The sequence below is a fragment of the Trichechus manatus genome, unplaced genomic scaffold (genome assembly GCF_000243295.1).
Source record: "Trichechus manatus latirostris isolate Lorelei unplaced genomic scaffold, TriManLat1.0 scaffold00048, whole genome shotgun sequence".
Lineage (NCBI taxonomy): Eukaryota > Metazoa > Chordata > Mammalia > Sirenia > Trichechidae > Trichechus > Trichechus manatus.
The window spans coordinates 8,951,780-8,973,361 of NW_004443984.1; the positions used below are offsets into that span (position 1 = coordinate 8,951,780).

The window sequence follows — 21,582 nt, forward strand, 5'->3', positions numbered from 1 at the left end:
CCTTGCTTCTAAGGAGCATTCTGGTTGTACTTCTTCCAAGACAGATTTGTTCATTCTTCTGGCAGTCCATGGTATATTCAGTGTTCTTCACCAGCACCACAATTCAAAGGCATCAATTCTTCTTTGGTCTTTCTTATTGATTGTCCAGCTTTCACATGCATATAAGGCGATTGAAAACACAATGGCTTGGGTCAGGCACACATGAGGCTTCACGGTGACATCTTTGCTTTTTTAACAAAAAAAGTCTTTTGCAACAGATTTGCCCAGTGCAATGCTTTGTTTGATTTCTTGACCGCTGCTTCCATGGGCATTGATTGTGGATCCAACTAAAATGAAATCCTTGACAACTTCAATCTTTTCTCCGTTTATCATGATGTTGCTTGTTGGTCCAGTTGTAAGGATTTTTGTTTTCTTTATGTTGAGGTATAATCCACCTCCTCTTCTGAATCTGGCTTGAATTTCTGGCAGTTCCCTGTCAATGTATTGCTGCAACCATTTTTTAATTTCTTCAGGAAAATTTTGCTTGCATGTAATGTTAATGATATCGTTCGATAATTTCATGTTCTGTCGGATCACCTTTCTTTGGAATGGGCACAAATATGGATCTCTTCCAGTTGGTTGGCCAGGTAGCTGTCTTCTAAATTTCTTAGTATAGACGAGTGAGCACCTCCATCATTGCATCCATTTGTTGAAATATCTCAGTGGGTATTCTGTCAATTCCTGGAGCCTTGTTTTTCGACAAAGCCTTCAGTGCAGCTTGGACTTCTTCATTTAGTACCATCAGTTCTTGATCATATGCTGCCTCTGGAAATGATTGTCCACCAATTCTTTCTGGTACAGTGACTCTGTGTATTCCTTCCTTCTTCGTTTCATGCTTCCTGCATTGTTCAATATTTTGCCCATAGACTCCTTCAGAACTGCAACTCGAGGCTGGAATTTTTTCTTCAGTTCTTTCAGCTTGAGAAATATGGAGCATCTTCTTCCCTTTTGTTTTTCTAACTCTAGGTATTTGCACATTTCATTGTAATACTTTGTCTTCTCTAGCTGGCCTTAGAAGTCTTCTTTTCAGCTTTTTTACTTCATCATTTCTTCCTTTCGCTTTAGCTACTCCTACGTTGAAGAGCAAGTTTCAGAGTCTCTTCTGACATCCATATTGGTCTTTTCTTTCTTTCTTGTCTTTTCAGTGACCTTTTGCTTTCTTCATGTATGATGTTCTTGATGTCATCTCACAACTCATCTGATCTTTGGTCATTAGTGTTCAGTGCATCAACTCTGTTCTTGAGATAGTCTCTACATTCAGGTGGAATATACTCAAGGTCGGATTTTGGCTCTCCTGGACCTGTTTTAATATTCTTCAGCTTCAACTTGAACTTGCATTTAACCAGTTGATGGTCTGTCCCACAGTCAGCCCCTGGCCTTGTTCTGACTGATGATACTGAGATTTTCCATTGTCTCTTCCCACAGATATAGTCGATTTGACTCCTGTGTTTTCCTTCCAGTGAGGTCCATGTATATAGTCGCCATTTGTGTTGTTGAGGAAAGGTATTTGCAATGAATAAGTCGTTGGTCTTGCAAAATTCTATCATGCGATCTCTGGTGTCGTTTCTATCACCAAGGCCATATTTTCCAACTACCAATCCTCCTTTGTTTCCAGCTTTTACATCCCAGTTACCAATAATTATCAATGCATCTTGATTGCATGTTTGATCGATTTCAGACTGCAGAAGTTGATAAAAATCTTCAATTTCCTCATCTTTGGCATTAGTGGTTGGTGCATAAATTTGAATACTAGTTGTATTAAGTGGTTTTCCTTGAAGGCACATTGATATTATCCTGTCACTGACAGCATTGTACTTCTAGATCTCGAAATGTTCTTTTTGTCGATGAACCTAATGCCATTCCTCTTCAGTTTGTCATTCCTAGCATAGTACACCATATGATTGTCTGATTCAAAATAGCCAATACCAGTCCATTTCAGTTCACTGATACCTAGGATATTGATCTTTATGCATTCTGTTTCATTTTTGATGACTTCTAATCTTCTAGATTCATACTTCCTACATTCTACGTTCCAATTATTAATGGATGTTTACAACTATTTCTTCTCATTTTGAGTTGTGCCACATCAGGAAATGAAGGTCCCAAAAGCTTTACTCTATCTATCTATGTCATTAAGGCCAACTCTACTTTGAGAAGGCAGCTCTTCCCCAGTCGTATTTTGAGTGCCTTCCAACCAGAGGGGCTCATCTTCTGTCACTATATCAGACAGTGTTCTGCTGCTGTTCATAAGGTTTTCACTGGCCAATTTTTTCAGAAGTAGACTGCCAAGTCCTTCTTCCTAGTCTGTCTTAGTGTGGAAGCACCACTGAAACCTGTCCACCAGACACATCGTGGTTATAGACCATACTCGTTGTATTTCCCAAACTCTGTTCTTCAAAACACTAGTACTTCCCCAAAAATTGTTTATACAGTCAAACTCTGCCTACTAGTGTATCCCTTTTCTTTGAGATTCAAGAGTGTATTATAACACATTAAAAATTATGAGGATCCTGTAGTAAAACAGAACAACAACAAATAAAAACTAGTTTGGCTTAATTCAGCATTGCCTCACTTAATTGACTGTAGAATCTTCTTTTGAGGAATAATTATTGATAATCACTGATATCCTGTGGAACATAATTGGGGAAATACTAATCTAGACTGTGAAAAAAATTGGTCCTCTTCTGTTTCATCTATATCCTGAAGAAAAGCTTTTTTTTTTCCTAAATGCTCATAAACTAAGCTTCACAACTCCCTGTTACGAGAGAGTTTCTCCCCTTTTGGCCTGAAGCAGAGCTTAATAAACTGAGATTGATGTTTGCATTGCTCCATCATGTAAGTGTTTAACGAAAAAGGAAACACCAGCTATTCTAAAATCCCTTTTCAGCTTTTCCATGAAGCATAAGGTGACCCTAAAGTCACCGAACTACTTCTGCGTAAAATGACTTAGACCATGCCCTGGAACTTTGGCCTTCCCATTATTATTTTGGTTGCACACGATCTGTTATTTTGGCACATGTTGTTTTCCTATTGTTCTAGAACAGAATTTGTTCAGAGGTACTTAATCATTGCTTTTATCTTTTACAGAGAATTTAGCAAACCTTTACTTCCTGTTGGAAGAACTGGGGTCTTGCTTTCTGAAATATTGCACCTTCTATGCAAACAAATGGTGAGTGTTAAACTCCTGAGTGTCAGACTCAGTAGCATATTAGAGAGGACAGGATCTTGATATTGGGTTATCTGTGAACAGCTGAGGACTCAGTGTGCAAGTAATTCTATTTCCTTTTACTATTATCTCTGTTTTAACCTAGCTTCTTTCTGAGGTGTATTTGTTCTTCTGTGTACTAGTAACTTGGGTAAAAATTGTCTAATCTCAACTAAATGTGGTGTAATTCTAAAGAATCTCAAGATATGTTTGATTAGCAATTAGTAATTTTGTCCTTTCAAAACAAAACTCTACATTATTTATACTTTTTAGTAGATTTTAATGAAAATTTCTCTGCTTTCAAAGCAAGATAGGATTCACAAAATGATCAGATCTGGATCACTGGCTAGTTAATCTGATTAGAATAACCAAAAAAACCAAACTCATTGCCATCTTGTTGATTCCAACACATAGCGACCCTGTAGGACAGAGTAGAACTGCCCCATAGGGCTTCCAAGGCTGTAATCTTCATGGAAGCAGACTTCCACATGTTTCTTCTGCAGAGCAACTGGTGGATTCAAACCATCGACCTTTCAGTTAGTCGCTGAGCGCTTAACCACTGCGCCACCAGGTCCCCTTAAACTGATTAGAAGTAGGTGGTAAAAATGATTCTACAAGATTGTGAATTTCTATCTTAAAGTTAGTTTAATTTATTTTACTTTAATAAATACTTACTGTACAATTATTCTCTGCGAAACTCTATGCTAGGCCCTCAGTCTACAAAAATAACTTAGCCTTCAAAGAATTTATAGGCTAGAGGGGAAGACAGACAAGTCTAAACCAGTAGTTTCGAAAGAGTCTGAAAGTGCTATATGAGGGGTCTAAGAGGTTAGGAAAGTGTCATGGCATCACAACAAATGTGATGGGACACCTAGGGTGAGAGATGTCAAAACAGAACAGAACTCACATGAAAATTCTGGAGACATTTCTGATTTATTCAAACCTGAGCCACAGATGATGGAATGATAGATTTCAGTGCTTTAAAAGCATTCATTTGAAAAAATGCTTTATAAGCATTGGAAAAAAAAGTTTTCATTTCTGCCTCTGAATCTACAGAAGTCCTTCTGTATTGTATTTGTGTAATAGTTATTCATAGATAGGTATACTAAATAGCCTGGTCTCTAGTTCTAGCTGATTATTTGTTTGTTTGATGGTACTAAAATTTTTACTGAACCCCAATTTGTATGTCTAAAATTCCCTCCTCCTCTCTTACCTGCTTGACTTTCGCCTGTATTCAAAACTCAAATTCTTGTTTACCTTTTTTTAATAGAAACAGAAAGCAAATTCCCACTTCTCCTAAATAAAGCCAAATTTTCGCAGAGCATAAGCTCTGGAGTCAGCCTGAGTTCAAATCTTGCCTACACCAAGTTATCAGCTGTGCCTTGGGCAAGTTACTCTTTGAAATAATGCTTGCTTCATAGATGACAGTTGCCTCAAAGCCTGACATTTTCCTTCATCAGTGTGACTTTTGTTCAGGCAGTGGGCTTGCATGTCCTTTCCAGTGGACCTGCACCTTAGTTTTCCAGATAACAGCAGCTTGTCTCTGTTGTTTCTTGGGCTCAACCTTGTGCTTCTTGCTCTTGAAACACTTCTCATTCCTGATTCAGGACAAACAACTGTCTTAAGCATTCTCTTATTGGGAAGCATAATCATGATTTTGTATGAGGAGGGATTCCACTGGGGCTTTTTGAGTGACTTAATAGCACATACATATAGCACTCACTAGGAAAAGCAATGGTGTTGAATTTATAAATCCTGTGTATTGGACTTTTGAGGTGCTTATACTCATAAATCCCAAATACCAGCCTGTAGTTTCCCAGATTACTCATCTGTTAAGTAAATTGATGAACCTTAATATCACTCTCCAAAACAGCTGTACTGCAGTCATTCACCATTACATTTACATGCATTCAGATGTCTCTGTTTAATGTCAGCAAAGAAAAGTTCTGATTTTTCAGTTTTTAGAGTTCTGTACTCTTGATTTTAAGCAGTCCTCTTTTTTTCTTCTTCCAACGTGAAAGTAAATGGATTGGACTTATCTGTGTTTTAGAGCCATAAGAAAGTGGGAGCCTTATGGAGGGAGGCTGACCTCAGCTGGAAGGACTTTTTACCAGAAGAGGAAGATGTACATAATTTTCTTTTGGAACAGGTAAGATCAAGGCATGTGTTTTCCTGTTTGATAGTAGTTGGCCTGTTTCACAGAGGAAATGAAGGTAATTTTATTAGTATTTCAGTAATTAAAATTAGATGAAAAGAAAAATCTTGGTCAAGGTGGCATTGTAGATTCATGTTCTGAGTCCACCCCAACTCCACACTCATTAAATAACAGGTAAAATAACAAAAAACTTAAAAGACCTAGCCACACTTAGCAAACAAGCTACATATCTCTATGAGCCGGAAATGACATAAATAAAGCAGTAGTAATAGGGCTGAAACTGCAGATGTTTTGTGCTCTGGGTCGGAGAACAGGCAGAGGCAGCCAGAAGTTATTTCTGTGGGGTAATGGAGACTAGAATGTCCCTTACAAGGTAGAGAATTGAAGACAAGCTTACTGCATCAAACCAGGTGGGACTCGGTAGATAAATAAGCACAAGGAAGTAGCCACGGTCTTGCAGCCACACCTTTAGGTAGGTTGCTTACAGACTTGGCAACTGAATCTGGGCATCCACAATATCACAAGGTGGAAGCTTCCACAGCCAATATAATTAGGTCCTAAATGAGGAATTATGAGGGGTCAGGTAGGGGAAACCATAAAACTGTTAGACTAAGAATGACAGAGAAAGAAAGCAAAACTCCCTCTCAAAATGATCCTGTGAAACAAACTCCTAAAACACATGAAGAAAGCTAAAGACAGCCAACAAAATCAGCAATAAGAAGATAAAGTCACTCTAGATGAAAGAAAATAGTAAAGCAATATGAAATTATTGTGGGTAAAGATATATTAGGTTACTATGGACTTTAGCTTCATTTTTGGTTGTAGTCTGCACACTCTGGGGAACGCTCCTGCCACAACAGTAAGAACCTGCATGAAGCATAATTTCTGTTACATTGCTGGGTTCGTAGAAAATGGAAGAAATTTCCAAGGATGAAAAAAGAAGAAGGGAAAAAAAAAAAAAGCAGAGATGAAATTTGAAGTCTGAGCAGTAAGCATATGTCAAGGGCATGTTGCCCTAAGGGCAAACGCTTTTATCGGTGCTACCAGAGATCTTGGAAGAAAGTTGAATTGGTCTCAGGTCAGTATTATTCTGGCTCCCGGAAAAACAAATACCAGCAAGGTCACCCATGGTGGACAAGTTTCAGCAGAGCTTCCGGACTAAGACAGAGTAGGAAGAAAGGCCTAGCAATCTACTTCTGAAAATTTGCCAACGAAACATGTATGGATCACGAAAGAACATTGTCTGACTCACTTACTTTGGACACATCATCAAGAAGGATCAATCCCTGGAGGAGGACATCATGTTTGGTGAAGTAGAAGGCCAGCAAGGGAGACCCTCAGTGAAATGGATTGGCACAATAGCTGCAGCGATGGACTCAAACATGCCAGTGATTGTGAGGATAATGGAGGACTAGGCAGTGTTTTGTTCTGTTATACATAAGGTCACCAGGAGTTCACTCAACGGCAGCTATCTAACCATTATATAAATGTCGAGAGGCACCCTGGTTTGAAGTCAAACAAAGCAAGATTCAGATTCCAGTTTTCTATGACTTACTATGTGACTTTAAGCAAATAACTTGACTTCTCTAAATCTTAGATTTCTCGTCTGTAAAATGCTAATAATATACCTACCATGTAGAGTTTTTGTGGAGATTAAATGAGAATGTTTAAGATGCACCTCGCACAGAGAGATGCTCGATAAATTATGGATGTTGCTATTTTGTTATTAATAAAAATGTTTAAAAGCCATATTAGATAAAATGAGGTTCCAGAGAACTTGGCCTTATGTATCCTGACTTTCAGCTTTCTTCTAAAATAGTTGCCCTTTTTTTACAAACCCCGGAGCATTCTCCAAGAGATAGTGGTGATCTGACCCCTAAATCCAAACTCCAGCCTTCTGGTACCAGGAAGATCATGTAACTTGTACAGAAACACAAGGGTTCTAGGAAACAAATCTTTCTCCAGTGACCAACATAAACCTTACAGCTTACCACTGACTCCTTTGGCAGTGGTAAAGCCTTTCATTTTCAAATTTTTGTATCATATTTTATTTTATTAATGGGCAGTGTACTTCATGTTTGTTTTTTGTGTTGTTGTTATTGTTGTTAATTGCTCTTAGACCTGATATTATTTTTGTAGGTTTGGGGTAGGTTAAACAGGAAGCCTTAGGGTATTAGAATAAGCTTGGAGACTATTTCAAGGTTATGAAAAATTGATTGCTTGTTCTGAAAAGAGATTGCCTTTGTTTTTGTGTGTACATTGGAGTGTAGGGGGTAGGGTATTTGTGAACACTGAATCAGAAAAATTGTTCACAATGTTTCTAAAACTCATAGGGAAATATTGTTTAGAGATGCTACGTAAGTGGTAAAAATAATCAAAACAAGATGATGAAAAAACACAGAATTCAAAATAGCAGTTTCTTCTGTGTAAATGATGGATAGGGTATAGGAACATACCAGGATCTTCAAAGGTATCTAGAAAACCTTATGTGAATAGTTTTTAATATTTTAGTCTTTATGATTTTTGCATAATGAAATTTCATAAAGCAAAGCATACCTGCATACCTCATTGCCTTATACCCTTGAAAATTACCAGTAATTTTGATTATAGATATTTTAACTATTCATTTAAGAGTTAAACGATTATAACGCCATTTCTCACGCTTGGATTCAGGATGGTCAGGAGTTATCTGAAGGACTTAGTGAAACCAAAACTACAGCAATTTGACAGCTGCTATTTAGTGATACTGATACAAACCTTAGGCTACACAAATGGAGTTGAATTGTACCCTTGCCTAGTACTGCTGCCCCATCTTAAAGAGCTGTGTGACATCCAAGAGCAAAATTGAAGCTCACAATGATTCGGAGATAAGCATAGCTAGAGAGATAATTGTAGGGGATTTGTTTGTTTGCTTGTTTTTTAAGAAGCATTAGAGATACATAATGATCTCACGGAGTGGGAATCTTTCAGAACTACAAATACAAAATGGTTCCTGGTAATCATTTTGATTCCATGTAAAATAGAATATATAGCCCGTGGCTTTGTTACTCTTTGGGTGATTATAACATTGAATTATGTTAATATGTTTAACATTTTATGTTACAGAAGTTGGACTTTATAGAGTCTGACAGTTCCTGTTCCTCTGAAGCACTTTCAAAGAAAGAACTCACTGCTGAAGAGCTATATAAGCGACTCGAGAAACTCATTATTGAGGACAAAGCAAATGATGAACAGATCTTTGACTGGGTAGAGGTATAAAGACTGCGTCACTTTCCCTGATAACTCTGCAAAAAAAATTCTTGTGGGATCCCCTTAATCCATATACCCAACCTTTTCCCTCATAGGAGTTTTTAATCTTAGGGAAGTTAGCTTTTATTTTTACATACATATTTTAAACTCACTAAAACTTTCTATTTTTATAAGATTCACAGTCTCTTTTAAAGTTGAGTAAAAATAATTAGAACATAAGCCATTTCTGTGGGTCTCACATTAGTTTCTCATACACTCTACATTTTTACCATTCCACAATTTACATTCCTTTCTGAATGCCCTCACATTTTAAATACTATACTGGATAAAATTAATGTAATATGTTGTTATCAAGTAAGCTCTGACTCATAGCGACCTTATGTATAACAGAACGAAACATTGCCTAGTCCTGTGCTATCCTCACAATCATTGCTATGTTTTATGAAATCTATTGGCTTACATTTTCACATTAACGTTGTCTTCTGAAAATACTACACCTTAGTTATCTTGTGTTGTGGAGTTCGTGTTGATCATGTCTACTTTTAATTTGTTACTGTATTCCTTTGAATAATAATTTTTGTTTATAAAGTTGTGTTTTATTTGTGCATATTTTTCATGAGATCATAGAGTAATCAGAGTTGAAAGTAAGCTGTAAAGGGCTAGTCTAGGTCTCTACCTCATGTATAAATCCTCTTTTGTAGCTGTTCTAATGGTGGTTGTTTCTTCAGCCACTTCCAGGCATTGAAAAATAATGAAGCATCTGATAATTTGATTTTGTACCTATTGTTCCTCCGTATCTACACAGGATAATAAATCTATCTTCACCTCTAGTTAAGAACCTTTTAAATAACTGGAATAGCCTATCATTATATCCTTGTCTTCCTCTCTAGATTCTTTTCACCCTCTCTTGAAACCTTGATATTCAGGCCATCTATCAGTCTAGTTACTCTTATCTAAGCATAGCCTGGGCTTTCAACATACCTCTCAAAGCGAGATGTGCAAACTGAGCGTGATCATCAGAATGGTCCAACAATGTATGGTCAGGCGGTACTAATGCGTTTCGGGTCTTGTATTCTATCCTCTGGCAGCCTTTCCACACTGAATTCAAATTGCTCTTTCAGTCATTCAGTACCCATTCTTTTATATTCTGTTGTTTAGCCATTTCTCTCCCATTCTGAACTTAACACATTTGTTTTTTGAACCAAAATGGAGGGTATTTAAATTTATTTCTGTTGATATTCATCTTCTTAAACACAATTTGAGTCTCTCATGACATTTTTGGGATGCTTGTCATCTTTTTTACTTTGTATCATCCATGCATTTCATTAACATGCCAGTTGTGTCCTCATCCAAGTTATAGGTAAATGCATGATTGGGCAGGGCTAAGGATAAAGCAACATACCTTCAGGGACCACCCTCCCCACCCCCATGGCTGTTAATTTATTAATTCACTTCACTCCACTGCCTAGCTCACCTTTTCACTTTGCCCGCAAGGAGATACCTGTCATTACTTTATCACATGTCTTGCTGAAGTCCAGAGAGTTATATCTGTATCCTTCTTCTGAGCTCAGAAAAGGAGGTTACACCTACTCCTCACTTATTGACTATCTTGTTATCCAACATTTCGCATTTACGACAGTAGTAGAAAATCTGTCTGACTGTTTTGTGTATTAACAACGTATGTGTGGCGGTAACAAATGCTGAGGTGCAAGGTGAGAGTAACACTGGCTGTGATGGTTAAGGTTATGTGTCACCTTGGCTGGGTCATGATTCTCAGTGGTTTGACAGTTATATAATTATGTAATTTAGCAGTTATGTAATGATGTAGCCATCTTCCATTTTGTGATCTGATGTAGTCATCCTCCATTTTCACATAACAACCTAGTCTTTGGAACCTACCCATGTCGGTAAGTGAGGAGTGGGTGTAGCTCAGCATGACTTGTTTTTCATAAATTTATGCTGCCTCTTAGTATAACCATCTCTTTCTTCTCTAAGATTTTTAAGCCATTCATGTGACAAGTTCATTCTAGAAATCAGCATAGAGTCAGCATCAGGCTTTCTGGTATGTTATTGGTATCATATACATTCTTTTCCCTATTTGGAAGTCAGGTCAGCATTTACATATTTAGCATTATTCTCTTTCTCCATGATTTTTCATATATCCCCATCAGTTTAGCAACTTGGTCTTGTATTTTCTCATTTATTGAAAAATGATGCTGTTTTTATCTTTTCATCCACCTTGGGCACCGTTTCTTTCATGTCAGTGTTTATTCTGCCTTCTCCAGATCAACAATTATTCTCCTTAAAGAGAAGATAAAGGGTAAATTTTACATAATGTTAATTATACCTAGTAAAGCTGACTTTTAAAAAAGGAGAGAGACAACAAAAACATAATAGTAACTGAGCTCACAATACATACAGACTTTTGTTACACAGTGTTGGTTACCAGTAAGTATCACATAAATATGATTTTGCTTTTCTATCCCAATTAGCAGATCCATCTTCCTTCTTGTTTTTGCCCTTTTTTGTTAACATCTGTGTGTATTCCATACATCAGTGTTCCTGACACTTTTCTTTAGGTCTTTTCTACTATTGAATGCTAGAGTTACAATATTTGGCTCTATTTAGTAGAAGAGATATGCAGTTTGTTTTTTTATAACAGAAGAAAAGTCAAATGGTTTGGAAGTGATATTTATTGTCTCATAACATTTAGCTTGAAATTTAATCCTTTGGGGATTTCATGTGATATTTGGTACTGGAAATAGCTCTTTCAACCTGTTTATATTGTTGAGCCAAAAAGTAATGATGGCGGGGGCGGGGGGGAGTAATAGTAATAGTGTGTTTATATTCTCTCACTTCTTCTTCAAAAATAATTGTCCAGACTTAGCAGAAGTAATTTCTTTGGGATTAGACAAGCCTGGCTTCAGCCTAAATAAAGTATTTTTAAAGGATTAGAAACCAACAACTGGCTATAATGTGTAAGTCATCATGAAGCTTTTCATATGTGGCTCTTTTCTCCTTCCTACTCCCTACCCCCTGTCCCACAACCTTAACTGTAAGCAATGGCACCACGGATTCCTATTCTGTGGGAAAAGACTGTTGGTGAAACCTGTTACTGTAGCACAGCCCTCCATGTTCAGCTCTGCTGGTATCCTGCAGAGCTGGCCATCTGACTTGTTAATCACTCTTAACTCTCAAGAAACTATCAGTTCCTCCCAGGTAATGTTTGAGGTTAGGTATTCCACAAAGACAGAAGTGCTGGTTACTCTACCTCAGTTCTCAAAGTCTTAAACATTAAACTAATTTCCAAATATCTTTGAAATTGTTAGGTTTCCAACGTACAAGTTTATAATGACTACTTTAATTTTTCCTGGCCAGTGCCTTTAAGGAGCCCTGGTGGCACAGTGGTTAAAGCACTTGCCTAACCAAAAAGTTGGCAGTTCAAAGCCAACAGCTGCTCTGCAGGGGAAAGATGTGGCAGTCTGCTTCTGTAAAGATTTACAGCCTTGGAAACCCTATGAGGCAGTTCTGCTCTGTTTTATAGGATCATTGAGTCTGAATCAACTCAATGACAGTGAGTTTGGTTTTTGGTTTAATCCTTTTAAGGCTGATCCTTTCAGTGGAAAGTACCATGCTGTGCTATTAAAAGAAGCTGACACAATCATTAATTCTGTTCACAGGCATAAGCAATGTAAACTTTGAAAAAATATTTCAAATACCTGCTCAGAAAATGTCTTCTGTTTGTTTTTTCCCTTTTGCTACTCATCTGGCTTAGTACAACGTCAAATAGCAACAAGATAATAAGCTCTTACGAAAAAGAAACTAAAAATAAATTTGGGGACCCATTTACTCTATTTAGCATCTCTAAATACATTTTCTCCTGCCATTTTTAGAAAAGAGTAACAATTTTCTCACCACCTGAAAGGTTTGTTTGAGACAGTGCTTGAGACTAATCTTTAATTCACATTAAAATGAAAACAAAGAAAGTAGTGTTGGCACATGTAAGAATGGTTGCACACTACTGAGAAAGTAGTTTTTACAATACATTACACTTGTCGTTTGGTTGTTCTTCTAAATGTATTGACTTAAATAGATCATCTTAATGTGAATTATTTATTGGGAAGGAAGAATAGCTTTTTAAATGGTTGCCCTTCCAAATGCGCATAGTACACAGCACTGTATTACTGGATGAGCAGAGAATAGGCAGTGATAAGCTCTCTGAAAACTAAATAGTGGTAACTGAAAAATTGTCAGAAAGAATTGGTGATAGTTAAACTGTTTTCCAGTGAATCAGGAGATTAATATTTGCAAAGAGCTTGAATGTGACTCTGTCTGCCCTTAGTGTCAGATCAACCCTGGTTTAGGGAGATAATTTCTCTGGTGTGCTGGGTAACCTCTAATTGTTCCATTTACTTTTGATTTCAGGCTAATCTAGATGAATGCCAGATGAGTTCACCTACATTCCTTAGAGCTTTAATGACAGCTGTTTGTAAAGCAGCTATTATAGGTAAGTAACATTTCTGAAGGCAACTGTTAACATCTAAAATACCCAATATGTCAGCTACTCAGCTGCTGATTATATATGTCTGAATTTATATCATCTTCACAACTTGCCCTATATAGGTCAGTTTCTGTATTAACGGGTGCCATTTTTGTCTTTATTGCATGACTGTCTCAAACAGAGAGGTGAATAGGTGCTCTGCCTGCAGAGAGCCCTGAGTGTCTACTGTAGGTCTTGTGTTCTTCAATTCAGTAGAAAGTTACTGCATGCTCTTTGAGTTATTTTAGATTCTGTTGCTTGTGACTTTTCTCTTACCTTTTCACCTCCAACATTCTAGGCCTCTTTCTTCTATTCATGAATGATAACAAATAGGTTGAATATTCTTAAACCAATATCAATGGAGGGCTATTCTCATTAGAAAAGTCACTTTACGTAGATACATATATGAGGAAAGAAGGTACCCACTATCCCTCCTGCTTTACATTGACTTTATTTTATATGAGACAGTTTTATTGAATGTTTATGTATTACATACATGGATAGGATTAGGATTGGTAGAAACCCTAAGTATTCCAAGCTGCCTATAGTATCTAATATTTAATGAGGATATGCACTTGGTCTAACATGTCTATCACTGAAGTGAAAAACAAATCCATCACTCAAAAGATGTCTCAGAATTTCAGGTCTACCACTTGAGAGGATAGTTTTCTGCCATGTAATTTAGCTCCAGATTTGTAATTTAAGGTTTCATGTCAGATGGAATTTTTTTTCAATGTTTGTTTTTTAATGTGGTGAATAACAAGCTAAGCAGAAAGTCTTTATAAAAATCTTTTAAATTATTCCCAGGACCTGTGAACCTATAAGACTTCGGTGTTTTAAAATCAAAGTTGGAAAGTACAAAAAGTTGCTTTTAAAAACACTGTGTCTTAGTGATGACTTACAAGGAAAATAAAACCTTGTATTTCCTGGCAGTGAGAATGCTTTCCTCAGCCCCTTCTTATCATGTTTGTCCCCCAGAAGGCCTGACTCTGAGCTGCTGGGATGGTTTAGGTTTGTTGTTTGTGACTGTCACAATTAATCCTTGTCTTCCTATTGATAATAAATGGTTTCAGTTCTTTTAACCTTCTGAAAAGATTTGCATGAACTATCACTTTAATTTTCTTTTTAATGTTGCTTTTGTAGTTTTGAATGTCCTAAAACCACTGTCAATGTTTCATTATTATTAAAGATAAATAATTGGGTGCACTACTCTTGAGGGAAACCATACTCAAAACATATCCCCCCTCCCATGTTTTGATTATTTCAGAGACATATCCCATTAAAAACTTCAGAGCATTTGGGATATCAAAATCTTTGCCTTGGGCCTCTTTGCCTCCTTCCTCTTCCCTTACAGAGTTATGTGTGTCTTGTCTACTCAGAACATTAAAAACGGTCTGTATGTTAACTCCTTAAATATAATGCCTAGTTCTTCTATCACCTCTAGCTGACTGCTCTACCTTCCGAGTGGACACTGCTGTCATCAAGCAGAGAGTGCCGATTTTACTCAAGTACCTAGACTCAGATACAGAGAAGGAACTGCAAGCACTTTATGCACTACAAGCATCAATAGTAAAACTTGATCAACCTGCCAGTAAGTTTACTTCATGTTAACAGTTAACACAACCAATGGGTGAGGTTTATCTAGATCAAGAGATGGCTCAGAGTTTGAACAGTGGACAGTAGAAGAATCACTAGGTACAAAAACTGATAACCAGCAGCTTTAATAAATCTGAATTTTTTATGTACTTGACTTTTATGAGTAAATGACAACAGGAAAATTAGCTTATGTTAGAGAGTTAATCCTCATTTTAGGGTAAGTCTATCTAATAAAACTTTCTGCAGTGATAGAAATATATCTGCACTGTCCAATAGAATCACCACAAGCAACATGTGGCTGTTGAGCACTTTAAATGTAGCAATTGTGACTGAGGAACATAACTGAATTTTACTAAATTTAAATAGGCACATGTGGCTAGTGGCTACTGTTTTGGGCAGTGTAGGTCTAGGACATCTTTTGACATTAGCATACATGCAGTAAATCTTACACCTTCTTTAATATAGGTTGTAAGTATTAATGAAAATTAGTTAATAATCTTGAGGATAATACTCTTCAAATCCTCAAATGACAAAGACAGGCCTTAAGTATGTTAACCATGTTGTATTTACGAAGGAATTTTAGAATAGTTTTCAGTTAAGGATTGTGATTAATTCTTGACTAACTAGACAAATAAGGTAACCTGAACACCCAAGTCTTAGTGATACTGGTCCATTAGCTGAGTGCTATTAAAATTTGAAAACTCAGTTGAAATTTATGAAAGCAGATAATACATGGCTGTTTTAGAGCCTTGGCACTGAAGTAGTTCATAGTTCTTGGCACTTCTTTACATTGTAGCTTTTGCAAAATTTTCCCTTCTTTCCCTAGTGCTGTTGAATCCTTCTGGGGAATAAAGGAAAAGATTAAAACAAATTATCCTTAGACTGTAACTTAAGAGACATCTAAGTCTGAATCAGAGAATGTAATCTGATTTTGTTGTCTTTCTCTCAAGACCTTTGATAGGTCATTTAGCACCATGGCTTCCTTTTTTCACCTCTTATAGGAAGAGGGCACTAACTTCTCAAATCAGATGGTTAAGTGGGTGGATAGAATTGATGCTGTGTGTTCAGTCAGTCAGATTAAAATATCTTCCATATTTATCAGCTTCAGTGATCCCTGGAGAGATAGTTAATTCTAGATTTACCACCAATAGAACCCTGGTCACTTGCTTCCATTTTCGCTTAGACCAACTGGGGTTTAGAAAATGAAAAGTGACTTCAATATTAGCTTGACTGATATAATTACAAAGACAAATTTAAAGAAAAGTTTTAATATAATTAATTCTAAACCTAATATTTATTAGCATGTATTGTTTACTGTACTGCCTCCCTCCATTATTACCAGAGATCTGACTATAAATTAATTTTAAGAGCCTATAATGAAGGTAGATACACACACACACACACACACACACACACACAAATTAATTTTAAGAGCCTATAATGAACACACACACACACACACACACACCCCTCTATTGGAGCTTAATTTTCGTTTTTTTTTTTTTGAACAATAATAGCCAGTGAGAGGAAAACAGAATTGTAATATGATAGTTTGGGTATTAAAAACAAAACAACTATAGTTTCACTGGATAAAATCTAGATAAGATAGTTTATGCCTATGTTTTCCATCTGAAGGATTATTCTTTTCATTTTTAAAACATAACCTTAGGAGGGGGTAAAAGTATACCCTGCCTTTTTTAATCCAAAATTTGTAAAAATAATGTATTTTCACTGTAAAAATTCAAACAATGGAGAAATGTATAAAGAAGAGAGTAAAAAAATTACTCTTGCATTTAATTTTTAAAGTGTTTGAGACCTATAAAATATCAAACAACTCACCAATACCAGAAGATAGTTCAGATTGATCAAAATAATAGAAATAAAAAATAATTTAGACTTTTTCTCTTCTTTCCTCTTCTTTAGACAAGTTGTTGTGCTGCTGTACTATCACGAGCTATTATGATGAATTGTCACTAATTTTCTGGGGGAATTAACGTGCATTCATTCACTACTTTGAAATACATGCTTTCTTTTGCAACTACAGTGCCTCCAAAACTAAGGGTTTCTTTTCACCCCATTGCAGACTTGCTAAGGATGTTTTTTGATTGCCTATATGACGAAGAGGTGATCTCTGAGGATGCCTTCTACAAGTGGGAGAGCAGCAAGGACCCTGCAGAGCAGAATGGGAAGGGTGTGGCCCTGAAATCTGTCACAGCATTCTTCACGTGGCTGCGGGAAGCCGAAGAGGAATCTGAGGATAACTAAAACTTCAAATACACAAAACGAAACAAAAGAAACAATTTAAGTATTTTTTTAAAAAGTTTCACGTCTTCGCCAATCACAGTGCAGCAAGGCCAATTCTCGCAGAAACCCCCACGTGTGCACGAGTGGGAGAGGGAAAAGAGAAAAAAAGGTGATCATGGAGGAAAAAGGTACTGGAAAAAGTAAACTTCAAACCTGAGGGCGGGAGCACTAATACCAAAATACATGTATTATTTATAGAAAATATTTTCTGTTTTAATCTTTTCTTTTTAAACGAGGACTCATACTTTAAAGAAACACATTTGTTCAGCAAAAAAAAAAAAGTTGAGAACTTTTAATTTATTTTAAGGACTGCAAATGCCAGTGTAATTTTTTAATTTGCAGTTTCTGTAAACAACTTGTATAATAGAAAAGCAGAGAAATAAATTTCCCTCCCCTTCAGATGCACCTCAAGTTTGTTTTAAAAGCATAGTAGTTAGTCCAGATTTAAGAAGGTTTGGGGTGACCAAGGTAAGAATGATTTTTTTTTTTTTTTTTTTTTGGTATCAAATCTTTCTGCCTGCCTCTCAGCTTGCTTCAGAAAATAAAAATCACAATAGTTATCAAAACATACATAACCTTGGAACAGAAGGAAAACATTTGTGAAAATGCTGTGGACCAGAGAACTCCAAGAATTGTTTTAAAAAGTGCTACCCTGGGAAAAGTACTCTTAATACTTTTGGAATCTTTAGAGCAACTTTAAGGCTTGTAAATACATAGAACAAATATTTAAAAAAACAAAAACAAAAAGAAATTGACTCAATACTATTTCTTTTCATTTTCAAAATATAAAGAACAAAATAAAGACAGACATTGCAAGTTTAAAAGAAAGTAAAACGACTTCTCCTTTTGACAGCTGCTGCATGTGCACCCCATCTCTGGGAGGTGCTTTCTGGCTATTCATTGTCTAATCCACAACTCTCCTGAGGGGGTGTGTGTGTGTGTATGTGTGTGTGTGTGTCTGTCTACAGTCAGAAAAGACAAGCTGCTTTGTGGTTAAGGAGGGCATTTAAGCTTGGGTGGGAGAATCACTCTGGAAGGTCAGAGAAAGCTTCTTTCCAACACCAACCAGAAACACATTCCGGGTGGGAGCAAACCTAAGGGCAAGTTTTTAAATAGTTAAGTGTTCCACTGTGTGTTTCAAGACTCAGGACACTTTGAGACCTAAAAAACTCCAAAAACTGATATCCTTTCTCCTTGCCCACCAGCCACTATCACTGATTTTCAAATTTTCCATCAATTGCCTACAATGCTTAAGAAACCCAAAGATGTCTTCTAAAGAATGAAAGAAACCAAAGCTCAATTATGCTTTTTAAAAAGTAGGGGTGGGGTTTAAAGCCAAACCAATGCCATGTGTGAAAATCACATGGTTCCCCAACTCCAAGTTGACTCAAGTCATTCTGGTGAGTATAAAACCAAGTGTGTTTTGGGCGCGTCTGTTTCTCCCATAGATATTGGAGTGCTGTGCTTTTTTTTTTCCCCTCCTTTTATAAAGTTGCAGTCTCTACAGATGGTTTTCCACGGCAATTGTTTGTGGGCTGTCACCCTGCAAAATGTATTTATGAAGAAAGCCAGGAGGCTGCTCCCAAATAAATAAAAGTCTTTGTATTTTGTATCTGGATAACCAAAGATTTCTTCTGGCTTTCCTCTCTGAAGAAGCATCCACATTAAGAGACTTGGCAAAACTTAGCACAAGAACAAAATTTTTCATAGCAATAAAATATTTTCTCCAGAGTATGGCTGAACACAATGCAGAATCCAGCTGCATGAGCCCACAGAGCACATTCTGCAGTGGTGGAAAGCTGTTACCAAAGAACCAAGTTCTGAAAGTCTTGTGACAGGCATGTGACAGCATCTTCCATACAAGATGGGACCTGAAAATCTGTTTGGGGTCTGGCTACAGGCTCTGCCTAGGAACCCTCAGTTGGAGGAAGCAACCTGGTTCTGTGATTTGCCGAATTTTAACAGTCTTCAGAATCAAAGTGCAGAGAATTCTGACCCAGGATTCCCCTCCGAGCGCTGTAGGTTTTTAGAAGATATTGACAGCACTCATGGGTGAGGGGTTGGGTTGTTGGGGGAAGGCAGGAGGTGACTGCCTCTTGGGAGTCAGTGGCTGTTGCTTACAGCAGTTTCAGACAGTAAAGATAGCCCTAGTCATCAATATTTTAAATATGGACAAGTGTACGGAAGGGAGGAGAGAGAGAGACATAGCATTTTGGAAAAAAAATTAAAGCACTGAAAAAAGCTCAGTTATAAATATCTCTTGTACAATAGAAATAATGTTTGAAATCTTACCAATAACATGAAGTGTGATGAAGAGACTACGAAGTTACTCTTTGGGTATCTTGTTGCTTTACACACAGAATGTTGTATAGGACTCAATGGTTACCTAATGGAAAATAAGAGTAAAGTGGGATAATTGATCCCTACAAATATCAATTGAGAGTCCCTAGATGGTGCACGTGGTTAACGCAGTCGGCTACTAACCTGAAGGTTGGAGGTTCAGTCCACCCAGAGGCGCCTTAGAAGAAAGCCTGGCAATCCACTTCTAAAAAATCAGCCATTGAGAACCCTATGGAGCACAGTTCTACTCTGACTCATGGGGTCACCATGAGTTGGAATCAACTTGACAGTAGCTGGTTTTAATATCAACTGAACTGCAAAAAGAATTGTTATGGTTCTTGCCCTCTTCATAGTCCTTTTACTGGGAAGCGGGGTTTGGGGGTTTTTATTTTAAAGTAATAGCACTGACATACTGCACTACCTCAAGCTGTAGCACAAGCTGTTTCATGCATATGAACAAACAGACTTTGGGAACAGGTACAATGCCTTTTAGTTCATTAATTCAGGGTTCTTCCTGCCTCTATAAAAACCAACTTATGGCTAATCAGTAAATTAAATAAAAATTCTGTTATTTCTAGCAAAGGAACATGATGCCAATTTTCAAAATACTTACTTTTCAGTCTTGCATAGACCAATAAGTCAGCTCACAGCCGCATCATGAACTTGCTTCATTCTACAAATATTTTCTGAGCATATACTAAGGTGTGAGGAGTGTAATAGTGAACATCCTATCCCACTAAAGAGTGTCTGCCCCTCATTATCCTGGCAGATCTTTGATTTGATTCTTGTCTTGTTCTTATATTTCTAAATACATTCTAGACGATTTGCAATAATTAAACCTGAGACAAGTTTATCTATTCTTGATTCACTCTCCGAACAAGTTCTCATTCTGGGGTTTTTGACATTATCATCTTTTTGTTTAAAATGCTTTCATTCAAATCAAAAGTAGTCTATGCTTTAAAAAAAAAAAAAAAAAAAACTTAGGCTATTGGATATGATTCTGTGTTTTCATTACTCAAGTTTGGTTCTTTAATTGGAGGGACCTAGTTTTTCAGTTTTGACCATGCCAGTGTTCCCCATTTTGTACAGAGTAACAGTTTGTGTTGTTTTCTTCTTGATGGCCTTTGCTTTTGTTTTTATTGATACAATTCATATACCATAAATTTCACCTTTTTTTTTTTGTTTGTTGTTTTTTTTTTAATTGTACTTCAGGTGAAGGCTTACAAAACAAATAGTTTCTCATGAAACAGTAGTACACATATTGTTTTATGACATTGGTTAACAACCCCACAACATGTCAGCCCTCTCCCTTCTCAACCTTTTTTTTTTTGGTGAAAAATTTCACCTTTCTAGAGTGTACAGTTCAGTGGTTTTTAGTATATCAAAGTTGCACAACCATCATCACTAATTTCAGAACATTTCATCACCTCAAAATAAACCCCTACCCATTAGTAGTCACTCCCCATTCTCCACCTTTCCCCAGACCATGGCAACCACTAATCTACTTTGTCTCTATGGATCTGCTTATTCTGGACATTTCATATGTAAGTGGAATTATACATTGTATTGCCTTTTGTTTTGGCCTCCAGTCCAACATTTTGCAAATGATCAAACTTCACAGGTGTTTGCCTGCAACATCAGAGACAGCAGTGGTTAGGTCCCTGATGTTTGCTTGTCTTCAAGTTTTTATTCCTTAAGTGTAACTTCTTTTGACATAACTTGGCAATATGTTTACAACCATCAGCTAATCCTAAACAAGTTCCTGAGAATTTCCTTTTATCACTCTGCAGATTTGATGTGTATGACCTGGGGTGCCTGACATCCTAGCAACTAGGGCCTGGTCATTTTGACTCTCAGTTTTTGCTACCTAAGTATTGCTTGAGACTGAAATTCCTGCATGAAGTGGAGGCTACTATAGTGTACCCTAGAAAAATTAAGATGGAGCTTGACTTAGAGTTGAAGTCTTAAACTAGAATATGCATGGCTTCTAGTTACTGGTTTTAAGATTAGGATTTAAATATTAGTACTTTTGTTTTTATTGTAATTAATACATTAAAGTCTGACGTTTTATTCTTTTCATTGAGGCACATTTGGACACTGACTATTGAGCTTCTTGAGGCTGCTTACTTGTCATGAGAGTAAAATTAGCCACGT

The 21,582-nt window shown here is 36.9% G+C and overlaps 1 protein-coding gene across 6 annotated transcripts in view; it reads left to right on the plus strand.

Annotated features, from left to right (window-relative positions):
- The window catches only part of EIF4G3 (eukaryotic translation initiation factor 4 gamma 3), a 348,277-nt gene extending 330,729 nt beyond the window's left edge, over positions 1 to 17,548 (plus strand). For all 6 annotated transcript variants that reach the window (XM_023732132.1, XM_023732133.1, XM_023732128.1 and 3 more), the window contains 6 exons: positions 3,127 to 3,208; positions 5,295 to 5,393; positions 8,505 to 8,651; positions 13,074 to 13,155; positions 14,633 to 14,779; positions 16,868 to 17,548. In XM_023732132.1, the coding sequence (XP_023587900.1) occupies positions 3,127 to 3,208; positions 5,295 to 5,393; positions 8,505 to 8,651; positions 13,074 to 13,155; positions 14,633 to 14,779; positions 16,868 to 17,049 (739 nt within the window). In that variant the 3' untranslated portion in view covers positions 17,050 to 17,548. The remainder of the gene's footprint in view (positions 1 to 3,126; positions 3,209 to 5,294; positions 5,394 to 8,504; positions 8,652 to 13,073; positions 13,156 to 14,632; positions 14,780 to 16,867) is intronic.
- Positions 17,549 to 21,582: the final 4,034 nt, after the last annotated feature.